Below are 24733 nucleotides of genomic sequence, written 5' to 3'. Positions count from 1 at the left end.
AAAAAATATTAATAAAAATGCCATGAAACTATTCCCTATTTTGTAAACGCAATGGGCCAGATTCTCAAAGGGCTTACAACGGCGCAACGCCATTTGCGCCGTCGTAAGTCCTAATCTGGCCCGGCGTATCTATGCGACTGATTCTTAGAATCAGTTACGCATAGATATCCATTAGATCTGACAGGCGTAAGGCTCTTACGCTGTCAGATCTTAGATGCATTTTTTTTCCTGCCGCTAGGTGTCGCCGACGTCGTTTTCCCCATCGTCTATGCAAATTAGCTATTTACGCGAGATTGCCGAACGTACGCGCGGTCGACGCAGTGAATTTACGACATTTCCGTAGCTTTTGCGACGCGTAAAGTTGCCCCTGCTATATGAGGGGCAACCAATGTTAAGTATGACCGTCGTTCCCGCGTCGAAATTTAAAAAAGTACGTCGTTTGCGTAAGTTGTCCGTGAATGGCGCTGGACGCCATTTACGTTAACATCGAAACCAATGACGTCCTTGCGACGTCATTTAGCGCAATGCACGTCGAGAAATTTTAGGGACGGCGCATGCGCAGTATGATCGGCGCGGGAACGCGCCTAATTTAAATGATCCACGCCCCCTACCTGGATCATTTGAATTAGGCGGGCTTGCGCCGGAGAATTTACGCTATGCCGCCGCAACTTTACAGGCAAGTGCTTTGTGAATCAAGCACTTGCCCGTAAAACTTGCGGCGGCGTAACGTAAACGAGATACATTACGGCCACATAGTTTAACGCCGATCTACGAGAATCTGGCCCAATAACTTTTGCGCAAACCAATCAATAAACGCTTAATGCGATTTTTTTTTTTACCAAAAATATGTAGAAGAATACGTATCAGCCTAAACTGAGGAAAAAAAAAAGTTTTTTTATATCTTTTTTGGGGATATTTATTATAGCAAAAAGTAAAAAATATTGTTTCTTTTTCAAAATTGTCGATCTATTTTTGTTTATAGCGCAAAAAATAAAAACCGCCGAGGTGATCCAATACCACCAAAAGAAAGCTCTATTTGTGGGGAAAAAAGGACGCCAATTTCGTTTTGGAGCCACGTCGCACGACCACGCAATTGTCAGTTAAAGCGACGCAGTGCCGAATCGCAAAAAGTGGCCTGGTCTTTGACCAGCAAAATGGTCCGGGGATTAAGTGGTTAAAAAAATATAATACTCGACTCCATCTAGTGGTCATGATGTGGTATTCCCCTGATTCTTAAAAATAAAGAACATCCAACCTGGTGAGAAAATTGCCAATAACTCTTAATTTTGCCTTTTCACATGGAATGAATGGACACGCAGTTTCTCGGGACGAATATCTCTGCAATTTTTTTGTAAATGCACCCCATTGTGTCTCTCTTTCTTTTATGTTCTCACACATCATACCTCTTTTCCTCCTCGTTTCTCCACCCCCTATCCATCTTAGTCATCCGCTGAAATTTTTTCGCGGGGGAGGGGGCACTTCGGCAGCAGCGATACAGTCGCATTTAACCCTTTCTTCAAACGCTAGCAGGGGTTAAAAGTGCCCCACTAACGGCCAAATAGCTCAGCTAAAACGATGGTAAAATGCCGCTTTTTAGCGACGTTTTACCGATAACGCGGCCAGCTAGCAGTGTGAAATAGCTCTTGAGATAATTCAGCTTCACTCAATGCCCATATAAATATAGCCTAGAGAATGTACAGACCCCCCTTTAGCACAGACCCCCCCATTTTGCACAGACCCCACCATTCAGTACAGATGGACCCCCCCCCCCATTATGCACAGACCCCTCCATTCAGCACAGATGGACCCCCCTTCAGCACAGACCCCCCCATTCCGCACAGACCCCTCTATTCAGCACAGACCCCCCTTTCAGCACAGATGGACCCCCTTTAAGCACAGACAGATCCCCCATTCAGCACAAGCCCCCCCTTTAGCACAGACAGACCCCCCTCCCCCATCCCTTCAGTACTTCAGATCAGCCATCAGTGCGGCACAGGCAGCAGGTTCCCTCCCCCTGTGTACACATAAACACAGGAGGGGGAGGCTGCTTCACTCTGCTCGCTGTGCCTGTGTGACATCCGGCCAAGGGCTGCTCAGACAGCCCGCGGCCGCAAGACTCTTCAACACCTTTTTGATTTTCCAGGGGGGGTCATTTCCCCCCCCCCCTTGCCCTATGGAGCGGACACCCATGTGCCTAATATCATGTTTTGTCTCTCTTCAGTCCTCATGATCCTCCCCAACATTACACCATACCGCCTGGTCAGAACTGGCTGCTGATTCCCCGGGAAAACCTAACCGCCCATCACAAGTATCAGCTCAGCGTACATGGAGAAACCTGGATGAAGACCCTGAACCTCACCTACTGCCATGGATGTGAGAATGGTATGGGCAGCATGATATTGTATGCAAAGAGAACCAGCTTTTTTTTTTTCATGGATACATTCTCCACCTAGGAAGGAAAAGTCTGGGGGTTGGTGGACAGCCCAGTACTATTTTGTGCTCACGAATGGAGATACTTCACTATTTAAACACAGTTTACTATGCTTCAGTGATGGATGGACACAAACGTGATTGGTACCCATTGATCATTGTGTTTATTCAGGAAAGGAAGGGGCCAGTAAATGATACATTTACCACCCACTCTCCATCCTGAAACATTTCCCTGTGTGTCCATAGGGCACACAGGGAGAGGAAGAGGAAATGGGAGAGGAAAGAAAGGAGGGAAGTCAGCACTGTGTGGGAAAGGGGCACAGGGGACCGGATAGCAGATGGAAGGGGCACATGCATGTGCTAGGATCAATACCCCTGAAGTCATAGGTGTGCGCAGCCTATTGGATTAGGGTGTGCACCCCAAAGCTCAAACACATGCTAATGATCGCTCACTGTGTTCATTTAAAAAGGGAAGGTTCCAGTAAATCACATATATAATAGCCCCTTCCCCACTGATCCTGAAACATCCCCCTGTGTGTGCCCGCAGCAGCAGCTGGTGGGAGAGGAGAGGAGGGAAGCTGGAAGCACTGTGGGGTGAAGGGGGGGGGGGTGACCAGGGCAGTAGGTGGAACCTGTGCTGTCCAGGGTGATTGTGATTAGGGTGTGCCTGGACACACCTGGAACACCCTGTGCGCACGCCTATGCCTGAAGTGCATAAGGAGGGAGAAAGATGAGGTGAAGCTGGCAGTGTTGCAGGGGGAGGCAGACGAGGAGTGGTGTCTGTAATAAGGCAAAACATCCGGCCCTCCTTCCCAGCAGGTGCCTGGGCCCCCATTTTGAAATGATGGAGCCCAGGCCCAGTACATGAGGGCTGGCTGTACTGCCTTATCAGCACAGTGGCCTAGTGGTTAGCACACACGTCTTGCAGCATTGGGGTCCTAGATTTGAATCTCATCCAGAACCAAATTTGTATGGAGTTTGCATGGGTTTCCTACCACACTCCAAAGACATGCAGGTAGGTTTTTTTTTTTTTGGAAATTTCTGTTTATTAAAGTTTTTATATATATATATAACAAAACATTTCTTGGCACACCGCCAAGCTTAACTATCGGCCAACATGACCGGAAACATATACCGTGCCATCGCAGATGGCATATTCAACAAACCCCCCCCCCCCCCCCCCCACACACACCCCCCCCACACACACCCCCCCCCCCACACCCTCCTGCTCAGTTCCCCATCCCCATCAAACCATAGCTGAAGACTCATTCAATACTGCACTCCTCTCGGTAGTAAGTCACAAATCCTTATTCCAGACGCACCCTAAATCAGTTCTCATTACAGTTTAGCACAGACAACAATAAATTTCAATTATCCTTCACCCTACCCAACCGTTTGGTCGGATTCATACCAGGCCCTCCACACCTTTTCGAACTTCCCCACGCATCCCCGAGATAAGTATGTTGCCTTATAATATGGGAGCATTGCGTTTACTAAACCCTTCTAGAAAGCAACCTCCGGGGGCCCCCGAACTCCTCCATTTGAGCAAAATAGCTTTCTTCCCATAGAACAACAGGATGCTTAATAATGTTCTGTGGACCCTAGATGGGACCACCTCCTCCACCAGTCCCAGTAAGCAGACACTAATTTCTCGTGGAACAGGAACCCCCAGAAACCCTTCAATACAGGCAGTGACCCCAGTCCAAAACAGTTGGATCTGGGGGCATCCCCAAAATACGTGATGTGCATCCGCAGGTGCAAACGTACACCTCCAACATTCGGAGGGCACGAGGGATATATCGATGCCAACCTGGCAGGGGTGTAATACACCCTGTGCAGGAACTTAAATTGAAGTAGCCTGTCCCTGGCCGCTACCAAGTACTTAAAGGGACGGTCCCACATATCATCCCACTCCTCCCCCTGCAACCCCGGGACCTCCTCCACCCACCGCTCTCTACATTTAAGTAATGCTTTGGGACTAGCTTTAAATAGTTCTTTATAGGTCACTGACAGGGTCTTGGGCAGGTCCTCTGTCATAAGTAGGTCTTCCAACCTAGAAGGGAAGGATTCGACTGTCTGGGTTCCAAACTGAGTTTGATAGGCATGTCTCAGGCTCAAATATCTAAAAAATTGCGAGTTCGGAAGATCATGTCTGGCTTTCATTTGATCAAACGTCAAAAGTTCTCCATCCCGAGTAACATCCTTAAGTTGTTTAATCCCCCTAGATGCCCACCCGGCCGCAGCGTCTAATTTATAAAAGTGTTGTAGTTTTGGATTCATCCACAAGGGTGTTGAGGGGGAGAGCCCTTTGTAACTCGGAGAGGCCAGCCTCTCCACCTCCTCCCAAGCCTTGACAGTAGCCTTCATTGAGTCTGTAAGAGGAAGATCCCTGCCCGTGCCCCTATGAATGGCCAGACGGAGAGACTCGTACGACCCCAGATGAGCTGCCTCAAGCACTGTGGCCGAATCTCCCGCATCAGAGCTCAGCCACCTGTGCACAAACACCAACTGTCCAGCCAAGTAGTACTTGCGCCAATCAGGTAGTGCCAGACCCCACTGACCCCACGGTTCCTGCAAGACCTTCAACCCCCACCCTAGGCATTTTGGGTGCCCAGAGAAAAGAGCTAGTAATACTATCTAGTTTCCGTAAGAAGGCCTTCGGTATCCATACCGGGGCATTCCTTAGAAAATACAATATAACCGGGAGAATCTTCATTTTAAGGAGGTTAATCCTACCAATCAATGATAAGGGGAGCTTTTGCCAAACTAGGGCTTTTTGTTTGAAAAATGTCAAAAGCGGCAGCAGGTTGAGGGACATGAAGTCCATCACATTTGCTGTGACCTTCACCCCCAAATACGTTATCTGTGTGACCCATTTAAGTGGCAAGTCGGGATTCGCTCTTGCCCTAGCCTCATCATCCAAGGGAAGTATGGACGACTTCCCCCAGTTGACTTTCAGCCCAGAGTATGTAGTGAACTTATCCATAATACCCAGAGCGGTGACTAATGATTCACCAGGATCCCTCAAGAACAGCAGAAGGTCGTCTGCATATAAAGCCAGCCCCTGGGAAGCTGTAAATGTGTAAAAAGTCTTCTCAAATTGGTATCAGTGGATTTACCCGGCATAAATCCCGTCTGGTCCACATCCACCAGAGATGATATTACCGGGGCCAGCCTTTTTGCCAACACTTTCGTCAGAATTTTGAGATCCATATTGAGAAGGGCAATGGGTCTGTAGGACGAGCAGTCCAACGGGTCCTTACCCGGCTTAGGTAATAGGATAATGTAGGCCTCAAGCATTGACTCCGGAAGTTCCTTTTTTTCCAAGCAAAGCGCAAACAAGGCCGTAAGTCTGGGGGCCAGTTGTTCAACATATAATTTATAAAAATCCGCCGGGAATCCATCCGGACCCGGTGCTTTATTTGGCGGAAAAGCAAAAATTGCCGCCTCTACCTCCTTTTTTGTAATTGTGGCATCCAACGCCTTGCATTCTTCCTCCGTAAGTTTGGGAAGGGACAAACTACCCAGCAATTCCCTCATGGCATTACGGTCATACGACGGGATGGGGGCGTAAAGGGCAGAAAAATATGGCTGGAACTCAGCCAAAACTGCAGTCGGGTCTCCAACCAGGTCTCCACCTGACCCCCTTACCACAGAAATGTGCTCAATATGGTTTTGGTCGGCCACCAACCTAGCCAGTAGTTTCCCGTTTTTATCTCCCTCAGAAAATAACGAGTTTGTTCTATGCTTAGCTTCAGTATGCGCTAGGTCATTGTAGTGGATAGAAAGTCTGCGTCTAGCTTCCAACAGGGCCGCATACGTGTCATCAGTTTTGTTTGCAGCATGAGCAGCCGCACATTCACGCTCCCTATCCTGCAGCCCCTGAACTTCAGCATTTAGGTCTACTCTCACCCTCTTGATAGCCGTAATAGATTCTCCCCGAATCACTGCCTTAAAGGCGTCCCAGACCACCGGCGGATCAGCCGAGTCCACATTCAGGGCCCAATAATTATCTACTGCTTCAAGCAAATGTGTAGAGACCTGTTCTTCCTGTAACCAACCCGGGGACAGCCTCCAACTCCTCACCCCCCCAACTGCCGGAAAGAGCAAGGAAACAGCAAGTGGATTATGATCTGACAATCCTCCCGCCAAATATTCTACCCCCCTCACATAGGACAGCATAGCCTGGTTTCCAAATGCTAGATCTATTCTCGCCGAGGAGCGATGGGTCTGTGAAAGGTGAGGATAGCATGTAGTGGCCGGGTTCTTAGCTCGCCATATTTCCGTCAATCCTGCCATGGAGACCCATGCCAACAAGTCCTGTGACCCTCCCCGCCCGGGATTGGAAGAATCCAGCACCCCCAACGTTGCATTGAAATCCCCCATCATCAGAAGCAGCAAATGAGCATGCGGTGCCAATTTCACATAGAGATCATATAGTAGTTGTACAGCAAAAGGAGGTGGCACATATACATTTACAAGTAACATTTTGCGATTACCTATATCTAAAACCACTGCCGCATATCGTCCCCCAGGGTCAGTAATCACCTGATGAATCGTGCAGGGAAATGTCCTACTAATAAGTATAGACACCCCCCTGGCAAATGTGGAGTATGTGGCATGAAATGCCTTTTGAATCCAATGCTTACGTAAGGCCAGAATTCTACTGCCCTCCAGGTGAGTCTCCTGCAGGAGGACCACATGCGGCTTAACTGTCTTCAGGTACTGGAACATCGAGGCCCGCTTAAATTTACTATTCAGCCCCCGGATGTTCCATGATACAAACTTAACCACATTAGCCATATTCCTTTTTTCTAAACATTCCCCAGGTGCATCTGTGCAGAACCCAATATCAAAACCTGAAAAGAGGTCCACGCTGATCGAGGACCGGGAACTGAGCAGTAAACACATAGAGCAAAAATAGACCCCCCCTCCCAACCATAACAACCCACCCCCCCTGCCATTATACCAGAACCAAAAAATAAAAATAAAAAATACAAAAAATAGACCATGAAGCAAAAAGGCTTAAAAAAAAACCATCGTCTGGTATGCAGCTTCAACCCAAAAACAATCTAACACCCAAAAAATCTGATGATTCTGGAAGTTCCTCCGGACGGTCACTTGTCCAACAGTGAAAACTAAAAAAGTCTTCTGTAGCCCCAGAGAGCTCCGCTCGAACAGCAACATGGAGCCACAAAATCAGGACCTGGAATCCAGTGGAGGAAAGAACAGTATTCTATCGCCATCTAGTGGCGTCTTGCAGATAGAACAGGTCTGGCACATGCTATCAAAATATAATAACACCGCAACTATTCTTGGCACTTTCCTTGCAGATTATAGAAAAAAACGGTAGAAAGAAAACACAAAAAAACACAGGAGTAAAAGAAAAGGCAAATGTCATGCTATAAAAAATAAAAAGCAACATTTTCCCCCCCCCATGCCTTGCAGTGTCAAGTAAACAGGAAAAATTCACAGCCGGCAGATGCAGGCGTAAAGAGCCAAAAAGGGACAAGGAAAGTTTCAGCAGGGCCAGAGACGCATGCACCACAACTCTAATAGCAAAATCATGGTAACCAGGCACATTGCCACCGGCCATGCACCCGGAAAGTTATGGAAAAGAGCAATACTCATCTTATGGCCAGGCCTCTTCATAGATTCCTATCCAGCCAGTCGCACGCATCACGTGGGTTGTCAAAAAACTTGGTATTGAACCCGCAATTTACTGGGATAAAGCATGCTGTACTGTATGTTCTTCTCTCGCAATCTTTTCCTGATATCATTAAAGGAACGCCGTCTTCTCTGTGTTTCCACTGAGAAATCAGGAAAAAGCATCACCTTGGCATTTTCATACTTCAGCTCTTGGGCCTTCCTGGAGGCTGTTAGGATCAGATCTCTATCCCTGTAATTCAGGAATCTCACTAGAAAGGGACGTGGGTAGTCACCCGGGGGTCTCCTCCCCATAGGTACCCTATGCGCCCGTTCAACCACATATGTTGGTGGTCGGTCACCCAAGTTCAGGAGTTGTTTGAAAAATGTTTCTGCAAAGGTGGTGGACTGTGGGCCTTCTGCCCCCTCCGGCAGCCCCACCACGCGAACATTATTTCTCCTTTGCCTATCCTCGGCATCGTCTGCGCAGTCCTGCAGGAGTTTCACCACGGCCTGCAGTTCAGATAACTGATTGCCCTGCGCTTGAGTCTCATCCTCCACATTAGATATCCTCTCCTCTGCCTCCGTTAGCCTCCCCCTAATTTTGTCAAGGTCATGTCTAATCAGGGTGCATTCAGTGGCTAGGTGGTCAATGCTCACCATTACTGCGGCCTTGCTGGCGTTGATTGCCTCCATGATCGGACGTGTGATCGCCTCCTGAGCCGCATCCTGGGCCGGAGGCACAGGCGGGGGCTCTTCCACCCGGATGACCGGTTCACCCCCCTCCATCTGGGCCCTCTTTGGCGCTGGCTTCACTGCGCTGCTGAAGGAAGAAGGGGAAGGCAAGATGGCAGCGGCGGAGGCCTCGTCCACGCCACGTGAGGAGCGGGTCTGGCGCTGGCTTTTTGGGGTCTGATGGCCGTGTTTCGCCGCCCCCTTTCGCATGTCCGGACGTTCCCCCACCTGGATCGGGGGTGCAATCCCCAGAAATCGGGCTCAAAATGCTCCAAATATCGGATGTAGGACAGGAGTAGTGCGGAGCTCTCACAGAGCACGTCCTGCCTCGTTCACATCCGGACACGCCCCCGACATGCAGGTAGGTTAATTGGCTCATGTCTAAATTAGCCATCACATTCTACATGCATAGCTGACTATAGGAAAATACCTGCCTAATAAAACAACTTGTTTCCGACATACGTTTTAAATTTTTTTTTTTTTCAAAATGTAATTTATTATGATTTTGTACCAACCTTTTAACAGCCCCTTTTTATTTGTCAGTGTTCATTGGGGCTCCAATCCTCAATTTATCTACCTATGAAGAAGAAGAGGACACGCTGGTTGTGGAAATAACATGGAAAGACACAATGGATTTCTCCCACCCCCCAAGGGTAGAATTGAGGTATCGCACCCTGGGAGCCAATGACTGGATTACGGTAGGTGTATGTATGATAACGCTGACAATTTGTGAGACGGGCAATTTGTGGACCGTGCTTTGTGGTTCAGGTTTGCAACAAGTACTTACCGTTTTAGAGAGCGATCTTCTCCGCTGCTTCCGGGTATGGTCTTCGGGACTGGGCGTTCCTATTTGATTGACAGGCTTCCGACGGTCGCATACATCGCGTCACGATTTTCCGAAAGTAGCCGAACGTTGGTGCGCAGGCGCCGTATAGAGCCACACCGATGTTCGGCTTCTTTCGGCTACTCGTGACGCGATGTATGCGACCGTCGGAAGCCTGTCAATCAAATAGGAACGCCCAGTCCCGAAGACCATACCCGGAAGCGGCGTAGAAGATCGCTCTCTAAAACGGTAAGTACTGCATTGATTTAAAAAATAAACACCCGATTCTGCTTCCCAAAATGAGCATCAATCTAATGTTAAAAATAGTTTTTCGGGTGAACAGCCGCTTTAAGTCAGCAGCTACAATTACTATAGCTACTGGGCCGGATTCAGAAAGAAGATACGATGGCGTATCTCCTGATACGCCGTCGTATTTCTGAGTCCGGCCATCGTATCTATGCGCCTGATTCAGAGAATCAGTTACGCATAGATATGCCTAAGATCCGACAGGTGAAAGTGACTTACACCGGCGCTTCCGTATCTTTTACGCGTCGAATATGCAAATGAGCATTTACGCCGATTCAGAAACGAACGACCACCCAGGGCAGAATTTTTTACGTTGTTTGCGTAAGTCGTTCGCGAATACGGACGGACGTAATTTACGTTAACGTCGAAACCAATGACGTCCTTGCGACGTCATTTGGAGCAATGCACGCTGGAAAAATTTGCAAAGATCTGCCCCGGCGCAGTGTATCTGAGATACGCTACGCCGCCGTAACTTACTTTTTTTGGCTTGAATCCTGGAAGAATTTGCGCCGTAAGTTACGGCGGCGTAGTGTATCTCTTGCGGCGTTACGGCGCCTAATTCAAATCGGCGAGTAGGGGGGCGTGTTTCATTTAAATGAAGCGCGTCCCCGCGCCGAACGAACTGCGCATGCGCCGTCCCTAAATTTACCGCCGTGCATTGCGCTAAATTACTTAGCAAGGACGTCATTGTTTTGACGTGGACGTAAATTACGTCCAGCCCGATTCACGGACAACTTACGCAAACAAAATTTTTTTTTTTAAATTATACGCGGGAACAACGGCCATACTTAACATTGCGTACGCCACCAAACAGCAGCTGTAACTATACGCCGAAAAAAGCCGACTAGAGACGACGTAAAAGAATGCGACGGCCGCTCGTACGTTCGTGGATCGTCGGAAATAGCTAATTTGCATACCCGACGCGGAAAACGAGGGGAACACCACCCAGCGGACGCCGAAGAATTGCATCTTAGATCCGAAGGCGTACGAAGACGTACACTGTCGGATATAACCCAGAAGCCGTCGTATCTTGTTTTGAGGATTCAAACCAAAGATACGACGCGGGAAATTTGAAAGTACGCCGGTGTATCAGTAGATACGCCGGCGTACTCGCTTTGTGGATCTGCCCCATACATTTTAATGGCATCCCAGTCTTAGTCTGTAGGGTTCAACATTGAACTTGCCCACTCTTTGCAGCTATAACAGCTTCAACTCTTCTGAGAAGGCCGTCCACAAGGTTTAGGAGTGTCTATGGGAATGTTAGACTATTCTTCAAGAAGAGCATTTGTGAGGTCAGGGACTGATGTTGGATGAGAAGGCCTGGCTCACAGTCTCTGCTCTAATTCATCCCAAAGGTGTTCTATCAGGTTGAGGTCAGGACCAGTCAAGTTCCTCCACCCCAAACTCACTCATCCATGTCTTTATGAAACTTACTTTGTGCACTGGTGGGCAGTCATGTTGGAACAAGAAAGGGCCATCCCTAAACTGTTCCCACAAAGTTAGGAACATGAAATTGTCCAAAATTTCTTGGTATTCTGACGCCTTAAGAATTCCCTTCACTGGAACTAAGGGGCCAAGCCCACACCCTGAAAAACAACCCCCCACCATAATCCCCCCTCCACCAAATAATTTGGACCAGTGTACAAAGCAAGGTCCATACAGACATGGATGAGCGAGTTTGGGGTGGAGGAACTTGACTGGCCTGCACAGAGTCCTGACGTCAACCCGATAGAACACCTTTGGGATGAATTAGAGCGGAGACTTAAGCCAGGCCTTCTCGTCCAACATCAGTGCCTGACCTCACAAATGTGCTTCTAGAAGAATGGTCAAACATTCCCATAGACACACATCATTCCTCTCTCTCTCTCTCTGAAACCCCGGGAACTGGGGTCGAAGAGTTATGTTGTCACTTCCGTTTCTGCCTCTTTGTTTACCCGGCCACCAGCGGCCAGGAAAGCAGCCGTTCTCTGTCAGATTGGCTGCATGGGAGGCTAGAGGAGAAATTTGGGGTCTAATAGACCGGAGCGGATCTGTAACGGGCCTTGCTGTCACAAGGGATGTTGTTCATCCCTTGTAATGGCAATAAAATAAATCCCCCAAAAATTGTTATAATAAAAAATATATAATATTAATAATAAAAACGTTTTTTTAAAGTGCTCCCATACCACCGTCCTTCCACGCAAATATGTTACTCCCACATGCATATGTAAACGGTGATCGCAACACACATTTAACTCTACTGAACAACTTTCTGATGAGTTGGAACATCTATTACAAGCCCAGGTCTTCTCATCCAACATCATTACCGGACATCACAAATGCTCTTTTGGCTAAATAGGCAAAAACAATCTTGTGGAAAGCCTTCCCAGAGGGGTGGAGGCTTTTTTTTAGTGGTAAATTAGACATGTGCACTGCCGAAAAATTTGTTGTTTTCGTTTTATTCGATTTTTTGCTTTTTTTGGAAATTCAGGAAATTTGAAAAAAAAAAATTTTTAATTTTTGTTTTTACTAGTTTTTTTGCTTTTTTCGGAAATTTGAAAAAAAAACATTTTTTTCTGTTTTTTTTCGGAAATTCGGGAAATTCTAAAATTCGGAAACTCTAAAATTCCGAATTTTTGGAATTCCGAATTTTCGAATTTCCGAAAAAGCACCGAACGAATAAAACAATTTTTTTTTTTAATTTCCGAAAAAAGAAAAAAAACGAATTAAAACGAAAACGAAAAAAACGAATTTTCAGAAATTCAAAAAATTCGGAATTCGTAAATTTCTGATTTTCGAATTTTAGATTTTGGAATTACGGGATTTCGGAATTTCGAAAATTGGAATTTTTGAAATTTGGAATTTTCGAAATCCGAATTAATACGAAAAAAAAGAATTTTCAGAAATTCAAAAAATTCGGAATTCGTAAATTTCTGATTTTCAAATTTTAGATTTTGGAATTACGGGATTTCGGAATTTCGAAATTTGAAATTGCAAAAATTCGAAAATCTAATATCCGAATTTCCAAAAAATCAGAAATTCTGAAATTTGGAAATACGAAAATTCTGAAATTTCGGAAATACGAAAATACTGAAATTTCGGAAATACGAAAATTCTGAAATTTCGGAAATACGAAAATTCTAAAATTTCGGAAATTTGACATTTCCGAAATCTGAAAATTCTGACATTGAAAAATTCTGAAATACGAAAATTCTGAAATTCTGAAATTCGAAATTTCAGAAATCTGAAAATTCTGAAATAGAAAAATTCTGAAATACGAAAATTCTGAAATTCTGAAATTTGACATTTCCGAAATCTGAAAATTCTGAAATTGAAAAATTCGGAAATACGAAAATTCGGAAATTCTGAAATTCGAAATTTCAGAAATCTGAAAATTCTGAAATTGAAAAATTCGGAAAAAAACGAATTTGAAACTAAACAAATTGAACATATCTAATGCTAATGCCCATGATTGTGGAATGGGATGTCCAACAGGGTCCTGTAGACATGGTCTGATGGCCACAAACCTTGGGCCTTTTATATAGAGTTTTCGTATAGCAGGGCCCCTGCTTATGAGGTTTTTAATGTATATCATTAGAATATGCAGAATATTGTTCTGATTCCAAGCCATCTCTCCTAACAATGTTTAGGTGGACAGTGATGACCTGGAACAAAATTCTTATCAGATGATGGACCTAGAGCCCTACACAGACTATGAATTTCAGATCCGATACATTCCAGATGAGCAGCAGAAAAACAGAGGTCTGTGGAGTGAAAGTTCTGTGTTCACCACTCCAGAAGAAGGTAAAGAACTTGGCTTGCCCACTTAAGACCATCCTAGCAGATCAGACCAGTGTGCCCAATGGCATTCTCTCCCTGCAATTTTCCAACTTTTTCGGCATGTATTTTCTACATAAAGTATATCTGTACCTATTGGTATTTTATATATATATATATATATATATATATATATATATATATATATATATATATATCTGTTTGATTTTCTGGTTACTTTCAGTTTTTTCAGTCATATCAGTTTTTTCAGCTACTGTATATGGTTTCATTTTGTGCTGATGCAATATAGAACCCATTGCAAATCTATGCTGACATTTCTTCACGCTAACAAAAGCCTCACTGACACACTTAGAGGGCAAATTGGCCCCAGGTTTACACGCCTTGTACACCGCCATTTGTTTTCCTTTAAGTCCACTGGAGGGCTTAACTTACTTTAGATTTATATTTTTGTGCTATCACCAATACTCATTATAAGGGGACCTAACCCAAGTGGAGGCTTTTTTATATAAGCCTACCGCACACAGGCACCCGACACCTTACCACGCACCTATCATCAGAACGGTTGGAGTAAACACAAGGACCCAGTTATAATACAACCAAGCAGCGACACTACCCTGTACATTCACCTCACAGGAAAATTTTTGCCCAGAGTCCAATCAACATTAAAGACTGCTAGTGTCCCTCAGTCCAGTCTGTTCATTACCCTTCCTCTGATTCTCCTCTCCTATCTCCACTACTTGTGTCCCTCAGTCTGTTCATTACCCTTCCTCTGATTCTCCTCTCCTATCTCCACTACTTGTGTCCCTCAGTCTGTTCATTACCCTTCCTCTGATTCTCCTCTCCTATCTCCACTACTTGTGTCCCTCAGTCTGTTCCGCCAGTCTCTTCTGTACCCACCTTATCTCTACTTCTTGTGTCCTCAACTCTGTCCTATTACCATCCCTCTCATCCTCCTCTCCCATCGCCACATTTTGTGTGCTGGGCAGAAGGGGAAACCTGCGCTTCACTGAGTGATTAAGGAGTGACCAGGCACACCAGGACACACCCCGTGCGCATGCCTATGGGTCAGGTCTTTTAGATTGTTTTTTATTTTGTTTTATTTATTTACAATTTATACATTCGCATTCTTGTTTTCTGCCTATGGTTCAGGTCTTTTAGATTGTTTTTTATTTTGTTTTATTTATGTACAATTTATACATTCTCATTCTTTTCTGCCTATGGTTCAGGTCTTTTAGATTGTTTTTTATTTTGTTTTATTTATTTACAATTTATACATTCTCATTCTTGTTTTCTGCCTATGGTTCAGGTCTTTTAGATTGTTTTTTATTTTGTTTTATTTATTTACAATTTATACATTCTCATTCTTGTTTTCTGCCTATGGTTCAGGTCTTTTAGATTGTTTGTTTTTAATTTTGTTTTATTTATTTACAATTTATACATCCTCATTCTTGTTTTCTGCCTACGGTTCAGGTCTTTTAGATTGTTTTTTATTTTGTTTTATTTATTTACAATTTATACATTCTCATTCTTGTTTTCTGGACACTTTTTCTTACCCTATAGTTCCTGATGGGGCACCAGATGTTTGGAGGCATTTTGACCAGGAAAGCTCTTTGCATGTGACATGGAAGGTATGACTGCTTGGGAGGTTTGTAGGTTCAGCACAAGAAACAGAGGTAGACCTAGGGGTGAGCAGAAATAATAACGGGTAGGAGGCAGGGCTGTCTTAAAAGCATCATGGGCCATTGGGCAAAGTAATGCACTTACTAGGTTGCCCCAATTTACACACCCACTTTCAAGAAATAAAGTATAAATAGTTGCTCGCGGGTGCCCAGCGGTGATCGGGCACGCTTGCGCCCCTAATGGCTGGAATGCGAAACGACGTATAGCTACATGATTTCGCGCAGCCGAGCAGCCGAGCCGACCTGCCGCTGTATAACTGCGGCGGCTGGTCGGCTAGTGGTTAAGATGATTTGCAGTTCTAGTAAAATAATCCTGTTCTGCCAGGATTGTATATAGGCAGATCAGTAAAATAAAGTCTGCCTATGGTAAAACTATCACATACCTGGGCAATTTAAACTGATTATATGGTGAAAAATGTAATTGACAGAAATAAATTTATGTTCAGTTGATGAGTAGATGCAGGTATGTGAAAGTATATCAATAGCTTAGCTTTACCTATGAAATTGCGATTGCCCGTGTCCCCTTCTCTATAGGCCAGCAATTCCACCCATCATATTAAAGGACCAACAAAGAGACTTGATGGATAGTAAGGGTGGGGGTATGCCTAACTTTTACAGGAAAGGTTCAGATTTAACTATATTTCCGCCTCCTATGTTTATGGATCAGTTGCTTTGATGGGTCATTTTTTTAATGAAGATGTCAGTTGCTAATGTTTGTATCAAGTTCACCTTAAAAAGGTATACAGGTAAAAAGGTTGGACAATCAAACGTGAACATTCTTCATTTAATCCTTTCTAAAGATCAGTGGTTCTCAACCTTTCTAGTGTCGTGACCCCTTGATAAAATTTCCCAGGTTGTGGGGACCCCTAACAGTAAAATTATTTTCATAGCATGGGTTGTCAGCACCCAAGGCAAGACAAGTAATTTGCACCCATAACCCATGAAAATGTAGAGCTCCCTGAGTTCCTTTCTACTTGTACAATATTAAAACCCCTATGTGGTGTCTCGTAGCAGTGACACCTTTGCCGAAATCAGGAGATAGGGTCTCCTTCAGCCCCTCCCACTTCACATTTCTCACCTGTCAGCTGACCTCTAGTCTCTGCCCCCCAGCCATGCCGCGAACTGAATGGGCGGTTGCAAAGAGGCTGAGTGGGCAAAAAGGCTGGGAGGGCGGTGTGGGCTTCAGGAACAGCCCAGGATTTGGTGACCCCTGGCAAATCATCATTTGACCCCCAGGTTGAGAACCACTGCTATAGATCAAAGTCTATTCACGACTATGATTTATCTTAGGATTCTTCTTGTTTTTTATTATTATTATTATTATTATTATTATTATTATACAGGATTTGTATAGCGCCAACAGTTTACGCAGTGCTTTATCTGGCTGACATTGTAGCAGAATCCTTGTAGTAGTCCAACTACTCTCTCCCCGAGCTGTATACACTTACAAGGGGTGTTTGAGGAAGAAATTACAGGGATCACTTTGATAGACCTCAGTGTCATCCAGAAGCCTTATGAGAGGCTTTTTAAATCTGTCTGCAATAGATGCTGTAAGACTTGTGGATTTTCTGGCTTCGCTATGGATGCAGTATTTTCAGCTTTAGCATTCCACTGATGGATTTTGTTTGCTGCTTTGTGTTCCAGTTTATAAGTGAACTAAAAAGTCATTTATATTGATAGCGGTTTATTCTGTCTGTGTTTGCAGCCATTGAACCATCACTCTGCCAGGGGTAAAATCCTTAGTTACAATGTGACCTACAACAATAACAATACACATCAATCCATTGAGGAGCCATGTTGTAACATATCATTGCCTGCTCAGTCTACTCACGTGTGTGTCAGTGCCAGGAATTCCATGGGACATGGACCACAAAGCTGTGTTATCCCCCTGTGTTCAGGTAACCTGATGGTGTCCCATCGTAAAGAATATTTAACATTTGAATTCTATCCGGTCTAACTGCTATTACTTTGACGTATCCTTACAGTAGCTGCAAACAAGGAAAACGTTGATGCCAAAGCCTGGGGTGACCCTTCAGGACGCATTGCAGTCGGGTGGAAAGAGTTGATGCATTATGGCTCTCCTGTAAATTACACGGTGGAGTGGAGAAAAGACAACAGCTCAGAGATGGACTGGACCAGAAGTCAGATAGCCCATCAGAAATTAGTACTACCAGGTAAGGGGTAATACAAATCTTGATGCTCTTCAATCAATGGTCTGACCACGGCACAAACACTGACCTTTGCCCTAAATTTCCATGTCCAAATTATTTAGTTGCCATGTTCAAATAGTTTTGTTGTTCAGTCAGACTCAAGAGGTTTCAACCTTCCTTCCTACTATCCTTATTCTTCCCTTTCCTTTCCTTTCTCCTTTACTTTCCTCCATTCTTTCATTTTTCCCTTTCCTTTCCTCCCTTCTTTCTATTTCCCTTTCACCTTTCCCTACCCCTCAATTTGTTTTCTTTTTGTTTTCTTTCCTTTTCATTTATTTTCCTTTTATTTTATTTTATTTTATTTTATTTCCACTTCCATTCATTTCTAGTTATTTTCAATTCCCTTCTCCCTTTCTCTTTCCCTTCTTTTCTTTTTTCTTTAATTTCCCATTTAATTTCCCTTCTTTTCCTTTCATTTCCCTTTTTCTTTTCGCTTCCTCTTTTCTTCCCCTTTCCCTCTGTCTTCCTTTTAATTTATTTTATTTTCCTTTCTTTTCCCCCTTTCCCTTTTTTGCCCCTTCATTACCCATTTCCCTTCCCTTGTCTTCCTTTCCCTTCCGCTTCATGTCTTTGTTCTTCATTTGCCTTTTCTTTCCCATTTTCTTCCCTTCTGCCCTTTCTCTTTTCTTTAATTTCCCATTTAATTTCCATTTGTTTTCCTTTTCTTTTTGCTTCCTCTTTCCCTCTGTCTTCCGCTCATTTATTTTCCGTTCCCACTTTCCCTTTCTCTTCAAATTAATTTATTTTTCATTCATTTCCCATTTCCTTTCCCTTTCTTTTTCCCCTTTTCTTTCATTTCCCATTGAATTTCCTTTAATTTTCCTTTTCTTTTTCCTTCCCCTTTCCCTCTGTCTTCCTCTTCATTTCTTTTCTTTTCCTATTTTCCCTCTTTTTTTCCTTCATTACCCATTTCCTTTCCCTTCTCTTCCTTTCCCTTCCGCTTCATTTCTTTGTTCTTCATTTGCCTTGTCTTTTTCCTTCTCTTCCCCTTTTTCCCTTTTCTTTAATTTCCTATTTCATGTCCTTTAATTTTCCTTTTAGTTTTCCCTTCCCTTTCCCTCTGTCTTCCACTCATTTCTTTTCCTTTCCCATTTTCCCTTTCTCTTCCAATTCATTTATTTTTCTTTCATTTCCCATTTCCTTTCCCTTTCTTTTTCCCTTTTCTTTTTTATTTATTTTCCCATTTAATGTGCCTTCATTTCCATTAATTTTCCTTTTCTTTTTGCTTCCCCTTTTCCTTCACCTTTCCCTCTGTCTTCCGCTTCATTTCTTTTCCTTTCTTTTCCTATTTTCTCTTTCTCTTCCCCTTCTCCCTTTCTCTTCCACTTTCTTTTTCCTTCATTACCCATTTCCTTTCCATTCTCTTCCTTTCACTTCCGCTTCATTGTTTTGTTCTTCATTTTCCTTTTCTTTTCCCTTCTCTCCTCCTCTTTCCCTTTCTCTTTTCTTTAATTTCCTATTTAATTTCCTTCCATTTTCCTTTTCTTTTTGCTTCCCCTTTCCCTCTGTCTTCCGCTCATTTCTTTTCCTTTCCTACTTTTCCTTTCTCTTCCAATTCATTTTTTTTTATTTTCTTTTTCCTTTTTTTTTTTTTATTTCATTTCCCATTTCATTTCCCTTCATTTCCGTTCATTTTCCTTTTCTTTTCGCTTTCCCCCTTTCCTTCCCCTTTCCCTCTGTCTTACGATCATTTCTTTTATTTTCCTACTTTCCCTTTCTCTTCCAATTCATTTCTTTTTCTTTCATTTCCCCTTTCCTTTCATTTCTCTTCTCCTCTTTCCCTTTACCTTCATTTATTTTTCTTTCCTTCCCATTTCTTTTGCTTCTCTTCCCATTCACTTCTTATTCTTTCTATTACCTTTCTTTAAATTTTTTCCTCCACTTGGCCGTGTAAAAAACCTTTGCAATTATCCTGGGGTAATTCAACTTTCATTGTAAAGGTTGCATCGATCCCTTTTAAGCCCTAACACACCCAGGTCCAGACACAGCAGAAAAGGACAAGAGAACATTCAAACCAATAATAATCAGATTGATTGAATCAGTGAATTGGCCGATGCTTTGGTATACTTTTGCACACATATGGCTAGATTCACGTACGGCGGCTTAACTTTCTGCGGGCGTAGCGTATGTTATTTACGCCGCCGCAATTTAGATGGGCAAGTGCAGTATTCACAAAGCACTTGCTCGCGTAGCGTAAATTGGCCGGCGTAAGCCCGCCTAATTCAAATGTGGAAGAGGTGGAGCGTGTTTTATGTAAATGAATCGTGACCTCACGTAAATGACGCTTCGAACGAACGGCGCATGCGCCGTCCGTGAAAGTATCCCAGTGCGCATGCTCCAAATTATGATTGCCTGGATTCCAGAATTGGGAGATTCCCAGCAGATCAGATCATAGATCTCTAAGTAAATCTTCAGCAAGATAAAACATTTGTGAATCACTGATTGGATTAAACTAAAGGAAGCCCTACACCAGCAAACTCCATCTGACAAGGACATCCCCCGGACAGATCACGACAGGCTTACAGAGACCTCATGCCCCTCATATGATATGTTTCTGTGATACGTTCTCATAATTTCCTTTTATATATTATCAGTAAATTCATTTATTTCACTCTACAGGTGAATTCTCACCCGGTGTTCTCTACCACATTGCCATCCATGCCCTGTATAACGACTGCTATGCCAATTTCCTTTCTATCGAAGCCTATGCCCGAGAGGAAGGTGAGCAAACATCTTGGAGGAGAGATTAATCAGCGTACATTATAGGCAAAAACGTTATCAAACTGACCGACCTCCCCGAGTGCTTTTGGTATCACTCATATGTAGTTTTTTTTTATTATAAAGTATAACAGAGTGAAAGCACACTTGCAGGATTGCCCAAAGAGAACCATTTACATCTGGGCTTATGCAGGATTCCCAGCATTGAGTCTTAAAGTAAATCTGCCATGAGAAATACATGTGGGCTGCGATCGCTGACCTCTGCTTCTAATAATGCAGTTTACCTAGCAGTCCTGCAGATCCTGTGGCTTCAGGGTATATTCACACCCAGTGGCGGCTGGTGCTCAAAATTATTGGGGTGGGGCAAACAAACTGAAAAAAAAAACACATCAAGCGCAGCCACTGTACCCATAAATTACCGCCACTGTGCCATCAAACGCAGCTACTGTACCCATCAATTTCTGCCAGTTTGCTTATCAATTGCCACCACTGTGCCCCATCAATTGCTGCCAGTGTGCCCTATCAATTGCTGCCAGTGTGCCCTATCAATTGCCGCCAGTGTGCCCCATCAATTGCCGCCAGTGTGCCCCATCAATTGCCGCCAGTGTGCCCCATCAATTGCCGCTACTGTGCCCCATCAAATGCTGCCAGTGTGGCCCCCCCGCCCGGCACTTACCTGTCTTGGCGCTGTACTCCATGCTCCGAGTCCTCGATGTCTTCTCCCAGCCTCTTCCTGTCCTCTGGTATGATTGGACGCCTAGGCTTCCGCGCCTGTCGATTCAGCCAATCGGGTGACAGGGTAACCAGACCTGAGCACCTGATTGGCTGAGAGGCGGGTCAGTGTTAGTGAAGCGATTTATCCCGCGTACACACGATCAGTCCATCTGATGAGAACGGACCAATGGACCGTTTTCATTGGTTAACTGATGAAGCTGACTGATGGTCCGTCGTGCCTACACACCATCGGTTAAAAAAACGATCGTTTCAGAACGCGGTGACATAAAACACAACGACGTGCTGAAAAAAACGAAGTTCAATGCTTCCAAGCATGCGTCGACTTGATTCTGAACATGCGTGGATTTTTAACCGATGGTCGTGCCTACTGACGATCGGTTTTGTTCTATCGGTTAGGAATATATCGGTTACATTTAAAACAAGTTGGCTTTTTTTTTAACCGATGGTTAAATAACCTATGGCGCTCACACACGATCGGTTTTGACCGATGAAAATGGTCCATCAGACCATTCTCATCAGTTTAACCGATCGTGTGTACGCGGCATAATTCGCTTCCCTAACACAACACTGTGTAAACAGCGAACGCACAGCATTGCGCCCACTGTTTAACAATTTGAAAGCCTATTAGGCACATGGCTCTAATCAGGACACCTATTAGAGCGCTTCCAAAAAAAAACGCTCCTCTAATTTAGATGCCCGACAAGGGGCCAGACACCTGAATAGGGGGCGACAGCAGCGACAATAGATAGATTCATTGGTGATTGACAGGTGCAGGGGAGAGGGGGTGGAGCTTCTGCGCCCTGTATGGACGCACCGCCACTGTTCACACATGATGTGCTGAGGTATGTTTGTGAGCGCATTCCCAAAGCATGGCAACCAAAAAATAATGGTTCCCTATTAATGCAGTTCAACCCAGCGCGTTTCGTTTCTTTGCATTTGCCCAGCCATGAAAAAAGAGTACAGCATTCAGCGCTATGCAATGCGTTCAAATGCATACAAACGCTCATTAAAGCAAAACACTGCAAGGCAACAAAAAACAAAAAACAGCCACAATGCATATAAAGTGCATGCACAACACATTACAATACTTTACAAAAGAACGCAACGCACCACAACACAACCCACGTGCGTTAATGGATGCAATGAGTCCTCAGTACTGTCTGATTCACAGTTTGTGCATCAGGAGTCCTGATTTTGTTTGCTGCATGCTTATTGCAGATTAATAACATAACACTAAAGTTTAGCATAAATTACAAGCATAAAAAGCAACACAAGGGACATACCTTACATATAGTATGATGTGTCCCTTGTGCTGATTCTCCTTGGTTTAGGAGAAATTTTTGTCTTTCCAGTTTTTCTGTGCTGGGGACATATGCTCACATGGCACCCCCCAGCACTGTGGCCAAGTGGTCACCAAAGGCTCCTGATCACTCACAATAACCGGTAATATGGGATGTCAATCACATGATTGGGAACCTCTTAAAGGGCCAGCAAGCCTGTGGTTAGTGGTCAAGGGCCCATTCACATGTACCCATTGCTGTGCACTGTGATAAAGCAAGGCAATGTACCATATATGTATTAGTTTGTTGCACTGCAAGCTTTTTTCAATGGCATCCACAGGACATTCAAGATGACTCCAAGTCACATAAATCAGTACAGGTGGACCTAGAATATTTCAACAATGATACATTTTGTCACATTTTTTAAATAGAACTTGGCAATTTTAAAATAATTAAGTTTTTAGTGATAATTTACCCCAAACATTACCTGGCAAAATCTGTTATTTTAATGCATGAGTGCTCAACCTGTGGCCCTCCATCTGTTGCGGAACTACAAGTCCCATCATGCCTCAGCCTTTTGAAATCATGCTTGTAACTGTCAGCCTTGCAATGCATCATGGGATTTGTAGTTCTGCAACAGCTGGAGGGCCACCAGTTTGAGCACCCATGTTTTAAGGGAATCATTTTTTTCTTAGTTCCACTTTCCCATATTGCAAAAATCTGCCTACTTTTTAACTTTTTTACACTCTCACATGACGGCTTGACATACCAGATATTTGTAAACTGGATAAAATAGGTGACAATTTAGTAGCGCATAGGGAAGCAAAATGATAAGCAATTACTGTACTACTCTCATGTGTGTAGCGCATTCTGTACTTCTGACAGCAGGTGGTGCTGTTGAATCCGCTTAACATTTGTTAAAGTATAACTACAGGGAAAACTTTTATTATTTTTGGATAGAGTGGAGAGGGATTGGAAGACCTGTCTGGTTTTTATTGCTGTCTGTGCCCGGGTGCCCCTGTTCACACTGGGGCGACACGACAGGCGGCTCAGCCACCTGACGAGTTGTGTCCCATTCAATGCAATGGAACCGTTCTAATAGGAGCGACGCAAGTCGCTCCGACTTAGAAAAAGGTTCCTGCACGACTTCGGGACGACCTGCATTGACTTCTATACAGAAGTCGTTTTGCTGGTCGCCTCTGAAGTCGTCCTCAGGACGACTTGCAGAGTCGCCCCCGAAGTCGTGCTGCGGGAGTGTGAACCGGCTCTTAGGGAGATTCACCCTCTCTATTTGTTTACCATTATTATCGAAAGTGAAAGAAAAAGCAACATTTTGGGAATAGAGGGAAAATCTTCCAATTGGGTCATTAGTTCTGGTCACACCCACTTTGGAGGGATTTCCTTTTCACTTCCTGTTTTGGCTATGCGACAGGAAGTGAAGGGAAATCTCCCCAATGGGACACAGGTGGCAAAAAAAAACTGACAGGGGTTATAACTAGGGTTGTCCCGATACCACTTTTTTAGGACTGAGTACGAGTACCGATACTTTTTTCAAGTACTCGCCGATACCGATTACCGATACTTTTTTTTTATGTCATGTGACGCACTGATAGATGGCACTGGCTGATGGGCACTAAAAGGTGGCACTGACTGATGGCTGGGACTGATGGCTGGCAGTGGCACTGAAGATGGCACTGATAGGTGACACGCACTGAAGGATGGCACTAATAGGTGGCATGCACTGATGGATGGGCACTGACGGATAGCTGGTATTGATGGATGGGCACTGACAGATGGCTGGCACTTATGGGCAGGCACTGAAATGAATGACATAGAAGGAAAAGAAAGGAACCTAAACTATTTTTCTATGCTGCCTGTGATGCCCATCTTGCTACACCCTGCACTCGGCCACATAAAAGCAGCAGCAGACATCTTGTAACACCTAGCCCAGGGCTGGACTGGGACAAAAATTTGGCCCTGGACTTCATCCAGACCGGCCCACTTTAATTCAATAAAATGCTGCCCCCACCCCCCGAAAAATCACGCCCACCAAAAGGCCCCTACATCCATTATAGTATATCATGAGAGGGTGAGAAAGAGAGAGAGAGGGGGGTGAGTGTAAGAAAAAGAGAGTGAGTGTAAAAGAGAGGGGGAGAGTGTAGGACCCCTTTTTACACTGAGGCGTTTTTTAGGCGCTTTTGGGCTAAAAATAGCGCCTGTAAAGCGACTGAAAAACGCTTCCGCTGCAGTCCCAGTGTGAAAGCACTCAGGCGTTACAAAAAGTCCTCCAAGCAGCATCTCTGTTTTAAAAAAACGGCCCACTGAGCCATCGGCCCACCGGGAAACTCCCTGTAGTCCCTATGGCCAGTCCATCCCTGACCTAGCCTGAACTAT

The 24733-nt window shown here is 44.4% G+C and overlaps 1 protein-coding gene across 1 annotated transcript in view; it reads left to right on the top strand.

Annotated features, from left to right (window-relative positions):
• Positions 1–24733, top strand: part of IL27RA (interleukin 27 receptor subunit alpha) — a 69786-nt gene that overhangs the window by 27612 nt on the left and 17441 nt on the right. The window contains exons 4-10 of the mRNA XM_040346594.1: positions 2222–2382; positions 9355–9509; positions 13570–13723; positions 15278–15345; positions 17102–17294; positions 17382–17570; positions 20226–20327. Of these exons, the coding sequence (XP_040202528.1) occupies positions 2222–2382; positions 9355–9509; positions 13570–13723; positions 15278–15345; positions 17102–17294; positions 17382–17570; positions 20226–20327 (1022 nt within the window). The remainder of the gene's footprint in view (positions 1–2221; positions 2383–9354; positions 9510–13569; positions 13724–15277; positions 15346–17101; positions 17295–17381; positions 17571–20225; positions 20328–24733) is intronic.

The sequence above is a fragment of the Rana temporaria genome, chromosome 3, assembly GCF_905171775.1.
Source record: "Rana temporaria chromosome 3, aRanTem1.1, whole genome shotgun sequence".
Lineage (NCBI taxonomy): Eukaryota > Metazoa > Chordata > Amphibia > Anura > Ranidae > Rana > Rana temporaria.
Note: the sequence above shows the minus strand (reverse complement) of the source record. Positions and strands in the feature narration are given on the sequence as shown.